General features: G+C 40.8%; 1 protein-coding gene across 1 annotated transcript in view; it reads right to left on the bottom strand.

Moving 5' to 3' along the window:
* SYNPO2 (synaptopodin 2) overlaps positions 1 to 12,456 on the bottom strand; it is a gene marked incomplete at both ends in the record, with an annotated part of 90,344 nt that overhangs the window by 27,574 nt on the left and 50,314 nt on the right. Inside the window, one exon of the mRNA XM_082316380.1 lies at positions 1,508 to 1,659. Within this exon, the coding sequence (XP_082172506.1) occupies positions 1,508 to 1,659 (152 nt within the window). The remainder of the gene's footprint in view (positions 1 to 1,507; positions 1,660 to 12,456) is intronic.

Genomic DNA, 12,456 nt, shown 5'->3' with positions numbered 1-12,456 from the left:
AAAGCATATGGAGCTATTTCTGTGGCTGCAAAGAAGACAGCTGGGCAGCCACAAATACCATTTTTACAAGTGCAGTTCCAGTAGTCATGTTATGAATTAAAAACATAAGAATGCAGATGTCACATGTGGAGCATTCAAATGGTACGCTGCTGAACCAGAAACAAGAGCTATGCACTATGGAGAAAGTAAGCTGTAATCCTCAGCTACCACTGTCCCCCTGATCTCATCACACTGATCCATTACTCAGCCCAAGACAACGCACACAGGCAGGCCATGCGAAATGTCTGTTATAAATAAAATGAGTACTCCTTGAGAGCATCTTGTTTTGAAGGCAGAATGTAACTTTGAACAACTGGACACTTCAGGAAAGTTCATTTGCACAGGCTGCAGAAACCACAGAGGAATTTCACGTGCTGTTTAGACATCCCTGGTAACCAGAGACAAGTGCTTTTTTTGCACCAGAGTCCTTTCAGCCTTTCCAGTGACACTGCTCTGTTAGCTGTTGTGATGAACCCTGACCCCTTCTGTCCTCCTGGTCCTGCCTGTGGGAGAGCAGACACAGGGGACTGCAGCAGCTCAGGGGGGAGCCATAATTCCTTACAAGGAGTGTGGAAGTCTCAGGTCTTTTCTTCCTCTTCTTACCCACACTGAAGGCAATTCAGAGTTGATCTTGTCTGAATTCACGAAGTCTGGGGAGAACGTGCTTACTGTAGGTGGTTCTGAGCTCAAGGTTGCATGCATTACACTGACAATTACAGAACAGTCATTAGAATAGACTGATGTGCAGTGAGCAGTAGTGGTGGCTTGCTTGCAAATTTACATGAAGGTTCTCTACTCTAAGAAGCTCAAAGCATTTTCAAAGAAAACTGAAATTCACTCTCACTATTTTATAAATAAAGAAGCTGAGACCCAGAGAGCTGTAAGTGACTTGCCCCACCTCATCTAGTGGAGTGTTAACAGCTACGGAAATAGAATTCATGATTTCCAGACCCTCTCCCCCTCCTGACTACTAACACATTTTGCCACCCAGGAAGACCATTTGCCATGTCATCATCGAGGCATATCTGTGGAACACACTTCCTCCATCTATACAGTCTTTGCTTTTTGTAAGCCTCACTTCCCTATCTATGGGGAATAACAACACTTCAGTACTTCAAAGGGGTGGAAAGAATATTTGAACTTAAGACTCTGCAGTATGCAGATATGGTAGTGGACACCTTGTAAGTATTAAGAATACTTAATAAGAAATAAAATCATTACATTTGGAGACTGTACTCTTAATTCTGTGCCTGAACTGTACTGTTCGAATGATATACATTAATTCCTTCATATCAAATACTCTGTCTTCCCTCCTTTTTCCATACAGACAAGCAGAGTTACAAACATAAATAAGAGGACTGTCAGAAGCTCACAGTATATGTCTGCAAAATGAGTTCATTCAAAACCAGCATTTTCCACATGGTTCGCTGAACAGAATTGCACCAAAGCATTCTGAGCATTCCTGTACCTCTTGATAAGCATCTGCAGGACGTCAGTCAGGCTTTCCATTAGAACAATAACTTCAGCATAGGTTAAGTCTCCACAAGGCTTGCCATTGATAGACACCACCTCATCTCCCTCACACAGTCCAGCCTTAGCTGCTTTGCTCTTGCTGCGAACCTACAATGAGTCAAAAACAAATTCCAAATTGCGCAATTAGTGTTCATTTGAAAACAGCAGCAACCATGTCCTCAACTTACTTTTGTCTGTACGAAAGGATCAGCATTATTGATCATAAATTTCTAGTAACAGAAATTAATAACTTATCCCAGTTGAGGTTAATACTGTTCTGGCCAGTATTAACAAGTACAAAAACTACTGCTTTACTGAGCTTGTGAGCTAGATGTTCAAACAGGCTGAAACTTGTTTTTAGAAAAGGGAGACATAGAACTTTAGGCCAACAGTTAAATTGATCAAAGTTTAGCAGAAATGCAAAAAATCTTATTAGTTTCTCCCAAAATGAAAGACTACTAGAGCTGAAATCCATGCCAAGATTTTAAAACAAGAGTGTATAACTTCAGGCTCCTCTGGGCAGAATGTCAGTACCTACATGCTGTCAGAGCTGTAGATATACAGACTTCTGGTATACCGGACACTTTTCCTTAGATGCCCAGCTGTAGGTTTAGGTGCCAGACTATAAACATCTGAACCACTGGAGATCCTAAATCCATGTTTAGTCATCTGAGTAAGTGCCCTGTTATTAAAGTTAAGACACGCCTGTTATGGTTTAACCTTCTCCGTTAAGTACTCATTCAAGAATCTTATGCAGCTTGGTTTTTGGTGTTTCACTTCTTTTTCCGCTGGCAGCATGTTATAACTTATTATAGTCTTCGTATAACAAAACCTAGACATCTTTAACACCGCTCAAGGTATGCCATACAGTTGACTGCTATTTTTAAAGTACATATTTGGCAAACGGTGTGTTATATTAACCAGGATGCTTGCAGGAGTCTATTTTAGAATGACACATACACATAAAAGGGCTGTCCTTGGGTTCTTTGCTCTCAGTCTTCTACCTGTTGGTGTGAGTACTTTGGCCTTATACGATATTCAGCTGGTGGGTTGATATGTTATCCTTATTAATTCTCATAGCATTTTCTTCAAAATTTTTAAAGAAGTAGTATAGTTCTACCACACTGACAGCAGCAGAGTCAGTCCCCACTGACTCTAGGAAAGTTACTTCTGATATGCACCAGATCTGAGGGTGCAACTGTCCCACAGACCCATGGAATTATCCCCCATATACCATTAGGCCACTGGTCTGGTACCCAAGACGCATTTCTGGAGGCAATTTTGAAAAATTTCTTGGAATCGGGATGTTAGGTGGAATAAAGAGTGAGACTGCATGTTTTTCTGTGGTGGGGCCATATATCTTTGTTGTTTCAATTTATACATACCCGTATGTCATATTATGGCTTTTAGAGCAGTGAAGAAACAGAAGCCTGGTGCATACAGAAGCCAGTTTCTACCTTGCAGAGTTAACATTTACAAATATGGAGTGGTATGCCGCTCTGTTTATCTCGCCTTTGGCAAGAGCATAAACATCCTCGGACTTCGGGGAAAAAATGACAGTTTAAACAGTGTTTAGAATGTTTTGCTTCGAATATGCGCTAAAATTTGGGTTGAGGTTTTGTTATCTTTTTTTTTAATAGGAGGGTATGCTATTAAAATTTTACAAGACATCTTAGGCCTGAATATTTAATATGGATGCTAGGAAGAATTTAGAATGAATCTTTTTCAACACAGCAATTATAGCAACGTGTGAACTCTGAAATAGCATAATGTGATACCTAGATTGTGAGAAGAAAACCTGTTTCTGTTTCTTTATTAAGTGTCTGAGAATTTGGGGTCAGTTCTGTCATGGATTACCATTACAGCTGTCTCAGGGGAGAAACTGTTACCTGTTTCATAACTTAAGTGATTTCTGTCAAAAAGCAAAAGTACAAATGTACCGTGTTAATAGATCTACATGAATTGCTAGACAGCTCAACCGGTTTCTTAATTTTTTAAACAGACTCCTTGGTAGTATTATGGTAGTAAGAAAACAGACAAGGGCATTGAATTTCCTTTTGAGGTTCTTGAAAGGGCCTCTCAGTCCATTTTGCTGCCTTGTGAATTGTGAAAGATCACAACTGTGAGATATTTGGACCTTCATACAAAAACTCAGCCCCTTCTTTGACTGGTCACGCAGGAAAGAAATTACTCTAAGTCGCTATACCTCACTCTCCGGTAGCATTTCAGTTCATACGCACGTTAGAGCAAATTTCCTGTCAGTATTATATTTCTAGGTTTATCTACATAAATCAAACCTTTAACATGATTTTGCCATTGCAGGATCACACTACACATACTGTACGTATTAATGGTTCTCCTGAGGTATGCCAGCCTTTTTCCCAGCCTCCCCGAGAGGCACCTGTGCCTCCCAAATTTGAACAATGTCTATATAGAATCATCTCAGTATTATCCTTTTTTTTGGTGTTTCTGTTGGGGGGAATAAAAGGAAGGAGAGAGCACTGGCAAAAAATGAGCAAGGGCAGGTTGTATAGTAAATTATAGCAGGTTGCTGCTAGGGTAGAAATATACCATCATCATTTGTGTTATTTTAGCCTCAGGATATCACTCAGCAATATGTAAACTGCCTTGCCAGGCAAGCTGTAATTGTTTCTGGTTTTGTTTATTTGTCTTCACTGGAAACCCACAAAAATGAACAAATAATTCAGTCATGTAAACCAAAACTTTTCTGATTTCGGGGGGGGGGGGGGGGGGGGGAAGAAAAAAAAAGATCAACAACAAATCCCAAGAACTTTTGTGGAAAGCAGGATCTTCCTGGTAAAGTATGTGTCTAGTGGACAGTTTTCTCTCAGAGGAAGTTTTGGCAGAACGCCTTTGATGAGCCCTCTGGGAAACAAAAACTGCCTTTGTTAGCAGAAATACAACTTGGTCACACAGGAAACAGTAAGAAACCTTCATCCAGTTCTTGGAAACTTAAAGCAAGGCATATTTGGTTGTAAAGCAGAAGAGATTCTTCCAAAATTAGTGATTGCTCTTGCCTTATAGTGCAGCCTGGGCTTCCTCGGTTACTTGTTTCTCCTGTCTGCTTTGGGCTGGAGTTTTCTTTAGGAACGAAAAGCGTTTATTCCTGTAAAATTTGTGAATGGGATCTCACTACTAGAAAAATATGTTTGTAAAGATTTTCTTAGTTTTTGAATGCTTGCAATACCAGTATAACACAGCGAAGCTGAGCCTGTACCGTTAGTGCTGAGCCTGTCAAGACACCAGCTGCTCCTGGGGCGTGTTGAAGAGCTTTAGCCCACTTTCCCCTGGTGCTGTCTATATTGCTTTTCTGCTCCCCCTTAGTCAGGACTCTTTATTATTTAGGTTAGATATCATGCACCCGTTAGAATGCTTCTGTTTTCTTCCAGTCACAAAACTTCCAATGAAATGGCAACGGAAATATTTACTCTGAATTCCAAAAGTTTTAAGGAAATCATTGTACAAGGTGTATTGGCATTGCAGCAGTACTGACCTTAGTTAATGCTGTGCATGCTCTGCCCATAAGGAGTTTTAGATTTCTGAATTTTTAACAGTATTAAAGTGTTGTATATAAATAGTTGTACATAAACACTTCAGGTTATTCTGAGCCATTTGTCACAATATTCTCTAATTTCAGGTGTTTATATTGCTGTTGCTAGAGGGTGTGAAGAGCAGTGCTGGATTACTTGGACAATTCACCTGAAGTATGTAGTTTCTTTTTGTTCCCACATTACTCCTGCATCCAGAATTTCCCACTATCAGGAGTGCTCCTTGCTGCTTAAAATGTCAAGTGCTGAACAATTCCTAATATCCACAGAGATGTTAATTTTAGGGGAAACTTTCTTTGTGAAGAACTTAGCCCGGATGCTCGCTGTTAGCTGAGCGCCACAGAGGAGCCAGGACCCCACCGTGAGCAGTGCAGCGCAAGCCCACACACACAGCAGCAACAGCACTGCTCCCTGGGACAGGGAAGTGTTGGTGGAGGGTTGGTGGTAGGGTGGAGGGTTCCTCCCTCAGCCTCTCACCTGGCACCTACTCAGGAGCAGCTGCTGCAACGAGGGGGCCGTCCAGAGGCTCTTCAGGAGGAGGGCCTATAAAGAGTTGGGCTGGAAGCTGTGAGTGAGGTTTGGGTGTTGTGCTGGTGGGAGATCATATCCCAAAGGTGCAGGTATGTGGGGAGGAAAAGTGTGGGATAATAATTTACTGTGGGTTGGTGGAAGCTGTGGGATGTTTCTGGGGCTGGAATGGTTCTGGATGTCTACAGCATATGGCAATTTCAGTCAGTTTCTTAACCAGTGAAAGATGAATAAACTGAGGGATACACAGTGGCTGTGCTTATGCTAGTGTGGGGCAAAGGAGGGGTTTTGTAGAGAAAGCTAATGCTGGGTGCCCAGTCTTTGTGCTGTGTATGCTGTAGTCTTTTTACTTTAAGCTAGCTCTAGTCCCATTTTGTCACCTGGAGGCTCCTTGCCAGGTAGCAGGTATTAGATTTATAGATTATTGGTTTAGTTTATAGAACCCAAAACTGTTCTGTGCTATGAGACAAGGTATGGTAAATCAGGATAATAGGGAAACTTGCTTCAAAAAATGTAATCCCGATGAAGCTAAAAAGCTAAAGTAGATGCACCTGTTACTTGTTGTGGCTGCAAGTGGATGCACAGACAGCAACTGGGGCTCAGCTTACCAGCTGATGATCTTGGTTGTGTGTCTGAGCCCTATAATAAACAGATCAGAGAGTTGAGGCATGTTGAACCTGATAACAAGGTCAATGAGTTGTAGTTTAAAGCGAAGCAAATGGACTTGAAACTCTGCAGTCCTGGTTCTCCAATTGTGCAACTAAGAAATTATTAGGATGTTTCATAGTCTTGCTTTTACCAGTGACTTTTGGGAAGGATGATGTTTATCTTATTCTGGTGTGCTGCCAGGAGTACACACCTGTATCTGGGATGTGCATCTAAGTAATGTGCTTCAGATGTAGCCTGGCTGAGCAATCAGGCCCAATGATTGTTCAGCCTGACCAAGCAACCAACCTAAGAAAATGAGGAATCTGAGCGTAAGCACAATCCATTTAGCCTAAACTTTTATCTGCTAAAGCAAGACTTCTGTGGCTTTATAATATACATGTATTTGCAAAGCGATATTCTCAATTCAAAGCAAGCTTTCCAAAGCATGAGTTATTCTCAGAACCATTTACTGATCCTTTCTCAGTTTGCCAGCAGCTTTTAGAGAACAGAACAGAAAATATTGCCACTGAATGTGGTGGAAATACACTTCCCTGCTATTTAAGGTCCCTTGCTCATACAGACAGAGTAGTTCCTTTCATTGAGAGGTCACCTCTGGAAGAGCCTGTTCAGTTGAATATCCTATGTGATTCCTGAAGCCTCTTCTGAACTGTTGTATGGCCTTCAAGGCTTGAAGCTGGTTTTAGTGAACGTTATTTACATGTGTAAGTCCTCAGTGTTAGTCTTGAGTCATTGATGGCTGGCCGTGTGTGTTGTTATGATGAAATTTTTTTTTTATTCTATAAGAAGGTTCTATCTACCTGCCATTTTACATGACTTTCTGCATGTAACATTAAGATAACTCTCTTCAGGGATTGTCTGGCAGGTAACTGAGTAACCATTAGTAGTTTTTTAGTATAAGCAGGTTTCTAAAGGCGTTTTTTTTTCCTTTCCCCAGGTTATGGTATGTGATCCTTAAACTAGTTTGAGGCAGGAATATGCAACTATGTGGTAAGTACAGTTAAAACTTCTCACTTGGTGTCAGTACATTGTTTCACACTCGTAAGCACAAGTATCAGTTTTGTCTGTTTGTGTTGAGAACTGCTTCTGGATACATAAGTACCTTGTGAATGAAATGACTGTTACAACGGGGTTTTTAGTTTTCCAGAAATACTGATTCCTTTACTGTTTGGAAAAAATACAGGTCTGAGGATAGAACAGGATGTCAGGTTTCTTAGATACAACTAAGACAGCTGGGAAAATCTAAGGTCAGAAAGTATTTTGTTTTCTTGGTCCACATGTCAGGGTAATAAAACAGGGCGAGCTGCAGTTAGTTATCAGACCTTGTGCCCATACATGAGGAAAACTGAATGACCTTTGTGTTCTTGGTTTCCTCTTTGAATATGTATAGAAAGAGAAATTAGTTGTCAGTAGATAGAAAAATAGAGATGAGCAAACAGGAAGGAGTCATCAGATATTCAGAAAGGTAATTTGAACCACTCAGATTTAACTGAGTAGTGGTAGCATAGTGTAGGAGTTTCTTGAGAGGTTTTCAGAACCATATAATTAGGAAATGTTCTTCCCTGGAACTCCAGTCTGGGCCTTGCATCCATGTAAATTCATTGGAAATACCAGGTTCTGGTCTAAACTGAAGGCCCAGCACTTTTGGCAGGCCAGAGCTCAAGCTTTGGGACTAAGTTTTAAGCAAGCTGGTTTATATACTATTGAGATAAGAGTGTCATAGACTGGAGTTTGAGTGGGATGACTTACCTGTGTAGGAGTATTCTGTATACAGACTCTTAAAATCCATGATGACTGTACACATTTTACTCTTATGAAGGACCTTTTTAGAGCTGGTATACCAAATTCTAGTCTGTTTTCATTAGCCATACCTCTATTAAGTATGAGTCCGCTGCATGATGTGGCTCAAGCTATTTGCATCTGTGCTGCCTGGAGATGAGTCTGCATCAGGCTGATACCAGTTCCCATCCCCTCCATACTGAATTTCTCCACCAGACAAGCTAGTTTCTTTCACACTCAGTCACAGTAAAAGCCATAATGTAAAACCTTCAGATAGAGCATATTCAATCAGGAGTGTGAGATCCAAGCCCTCCGTAGCTCCTCTGAATGTATGGGCATGCAATAAAGAGCCTTGCCCCTAGAGCATGTTAGATGCTAAAGCTGGAGTGCTGTGATTTTCAGCTAGTATAAATATAGATAGTACAGTAAAATATGGTTTTCTATATTTTACCTTTGAAGTCACTCTGTCCCATTCTTTCGGGAGCGTAGGTAGAATTTGCACAGTAAGACTAGTGAGGCCGCGCAAATGTCTGTTAATGAATTGGGTTGAACAAAGATGCTTCTAAGCTATCTCCTGAATGCTTTTCCTGAGAGGAAGCATTGAATAATGAAGTGTCTTCAGCTTGCAAAGTAAGCACAGGAATATTTCCTGTCACCAAATTGTTCCCAGTAACAGGGTAATGATATTGGGAATTTGGCAGTTCAGCACACTCTTTTCTGCTTGTGGTCTTAAGGGAAGGCTCCTAGACACATCCACTGTTGTAGAAATGGCTTTCAAGTCTGTCTGTAAAGCTAATAGTATTTCTAAATGGACTTTAGAATGAGAAAACACAACATTAGAGAGATCAAAGGAGAAATGAGTTAATATGTTCAGACATATTTTTGTTCCTTAATATTCTTTAGTGTCTGATGCAATTCTTGAACAGTTGGATTAAATCTAAAAAGCCTTTCCAGAAGGTGAGGTAGGATGTTACTCTTTGAGTTCATGGGAGTTGCTTATCACCAAGATCATAATTAGAAAAGTTGAACAGTGGTATAATATTATGGTAGTTTATGGCAAAATATGTAGCTTAACATCCTGTATCACATGAAGCGAAGGTACTCTAACTTTAAAATCCATTGATCTAGTTGCCTGGAAGACTCTGGTTTTTACTTGCCAACTCACAGTTAAAGCAAAACTTTAATCATGGTTTACTCGTGTAGAAGTTTGTGGGATATTATTGCAGAGGGGTGATAGTATCATCTACTTATTGGTTTACTTATTGTTTAAGTAACTGTCTCCAGTCAGTCCTCCTGTTGCACTGTGCATGTGAAATCACACTTCTTGAGTGCACTGGTTCAGTCTGGTAACTGTAGTCTCCTTCCCATAATGCTCTTTGTAGTATATTCAACAAATGCAGTTTGGTACAACTCCTTATACACACTGTTGTGGGAGGGTTAAAGAACATGTTTGACCATTTATATACTGACGGAGCACTTGTGCCATTTGGAACCAGAGAGCAGACTGATCTTGGTGAGAAGAAAAGCCTGCTCAAATTCCCAAAAGCTTTGCCTAATGTACTAGTGTATCATCTTGCTAGTGGTTGCCTTTCTCTGGCAGAAATCCAAAGCTAGCAGCTGAAGAAGGGATGAGATAATGACCTCTGAAATATTGATCTGGTATGCTGGCAACACAGCAAATTTCCCAATAGTGAGCTTGGGTACAGCAGTTCAAGTCTGTTACTCATTTTGTGCAACATGTCTAGCGTATAGCCTGGCTATGGATTATCCTTTTTGGGGTGTACTACTGCATACCTGTAGTTGATGTGTCAAAAGTAAAATGTTGTGCTGATTTTCTTTTTTACTAGTGCTGCTGGTGAACATGTGACAGGGAGAGGAATGATGCCATTGCCTCTCAGTAGTGTGGCTGTGCATTCTCTGCTCTATTTCCATTCCCCTTTTCTTTTTGACCTCCTTGAATAGTCACTGGCTTTATGCTTCCTGGCTTATTTTTAAATCCTAACCAACTTTGATCTCTCCATGAACATTGTAGCTACATTTTCATGTCTTCTTTCCTACCACCCCCTGTGCAGAAAGAGAATTGAATTGTCAATGCTTCTTTGGGATTGAGAAAATAATGCATCTTTACTGAGTGCTTTTCATATATAGGTAGCATCAAAAGTCTTTTAACTACAGTATAGCTTATGGCCTGGACAAAAGAATTTCTGTGATGATAAGGTTAAGGGAGACTAAATAGAGAATAAAAATGCCTGTGTTATCTGCTACTGAACAGTTTGAGGCAACACTGGAAGTACTACAATAGACAGTCCTTGTGGTAGTGATATCCACTGCCTAATTTTGGGCTGAACTCTTGTCACTGATACAGCAGTGGAACTGCTATATACTTGCACTATTAGTATGGTCTTAAGACCATGCACTAGGTGTTTTCAGTAGAAAAACTGGCATGTTTCTTATACCCAAATTGCAATCAAAAGACAGGTAAATGAAAGGTAAAAAGTGAAAACTGCCATCTGAAAGTACTTAACTTCTGCTGGTGCTAAGATAATAACAGGGTATATGCACACTGTTACAAAGAAAACAGCATTTCTAGCCTAGACTTGTGGCTGCTGGTAGAAAGCAGCAAAAGTATGTGAGAAGTAACTAAAAACTTAAGGACTTTCAGACCTGCAATTCTGTTCCTTAAAAAAAAAAATAAAACAAACTGGATTCTTCTTCTGTTCTTCCCCATAAATGAGAGGGAAGGGGGGAAAAAGTGGCCATATGGTTCCTCTGTGTTTAACTGCGAGATACATGATCTGAGGTATATTCTAGTCCATTCTGCTGAGTTTGTATCACATCATGCAGTGCTGTAAAACAAAGATGTATGGGCTAGCTGCAGAACTAGAAAGTGGGATAACTGTATGAGGAAGGTACCGAACAGGTATGCCTGAACCATGCCAGCAACTGCCATCCTTCAGGAACAGGAGTTGCAGGTCCTTGGAGGCAAATGGAGGGAGAAAGAGAGAAGGCAAAAACAGAGGGTGGGGTGCTGGAGTCAGGAGACGGTCTTCTGCTCTGAAATACATTCGTGTGGCTTTAACTGTAAACTAGAACAAACTGAATACATACTGTTAAGTGGTTTAGGAATGAGCTGTTTTATATTTTTCAGACAAAATCTGTGGTCATGGCAAGTCCTTTAGAAAAAGCATATTACATCAATGTGATTACAAGTTTTCCTGACAAGAGTTAATCTTGTTGAGACAGAACTTAAATATGCAATCTTCCATAATCATTAATTGCATATTCCTGATTCTTTGAGTCGCCATACTGACTCTTCCATTAATAGAGTCAGAGCTGATATAAGAACATATAATTACTTGTGTTTATCTTTTTAAAACACTGACACAACACTTGAGTTTTCTAGGCCTCTGACACAAAGCGCCATGTGCTGACTTAATGAAAATCAACATTGGCTATTGAGAGGCCTGTTGAGACTGCTTTCCAAACTTCCTGATGTAACTTAAACAGCAAAAGCTCGTACTGCTTTTGCAGCTTCGTCGTGTGTGAAATGTGCTCGTGCGGACACTGTGTTCAGTTACAGGTGGCAGTGTGGAACTGAGGTTCCAGATTCAGACCAGGATTGGAGGAACAGCCCAGACTTGGGCATTTTTGCTGTGATGAGTAAGGATGTCAGCTGGCAAATAAGCACCATTCTTGGAGTGGGTTATGCTGGCAGAGCCCTAGAGCCTAATGTGGGGTTAGTAAACATGCTTACTGTTTGCTGCATTTCAATAGTGAGAACTACGATAACGGGAGGATGTGTGTGTGGATCCAGGCTGTGCTGTTTTGGCTAATAGTTTGTAATTTTAGGCTGTGAAATCAGTTAGGATAAAATTTGTTCTGGCTTACTTATCTGTGCTGGAGGTTGGATGGGCCATCCCTCAGTCTTGACTGGAGTTGGGGTTATAGGCTCCAGAGCCAAGGCTCTAATGGGTACTAGCGCAGATGCTGCAGGCGATGCTGAGAGGCCAACTTACCATCTCTGGTTAAGGCAGAATTGTTGCCGAGTTAAGGACTTGTTTGGTTTGAATTCTTCTAACTTGATGGCAGTTTGAGGGTTTCAGTGCTACTCATTGCTTCTAACTCACTCCTATAATTCTGGGCAAAGGAACAGGAGAGCAGAGCAGTGCTCACACTGAGCAAGCTTGCATTCAGCCATCATTAAATGGGTCCCAAGTTTAATAGGTGGTTCCTTGCTTTGCCTGGATTGCTCTGTGCTTTTGTGAAGTTTGGAGATGTCCTGAGGTTTGTCTCAGCAGAACTGAGGTAGGCTTGTGAGTTTAAGCTGCAGCTAGTTTTCCTGTACCTCAGATCTGTAAAATAA

This window comes from Platalea leucorodia (assembly GCF_965183815.1).
Source record: "Platalea leucorodia genome assembly, chromosome: 6".
In the NCBI taxonomy this organism is placed as follows: domain Eukaryota; kingdom Metazoa; phylum Chordata; class Aves; order Pelecaniformes; family Threskiornithidae; genus Platalea; species Platalea leucorodia.
This window is presented reverse-complemented; position numbering and strand designations above follow the sequence as displayed.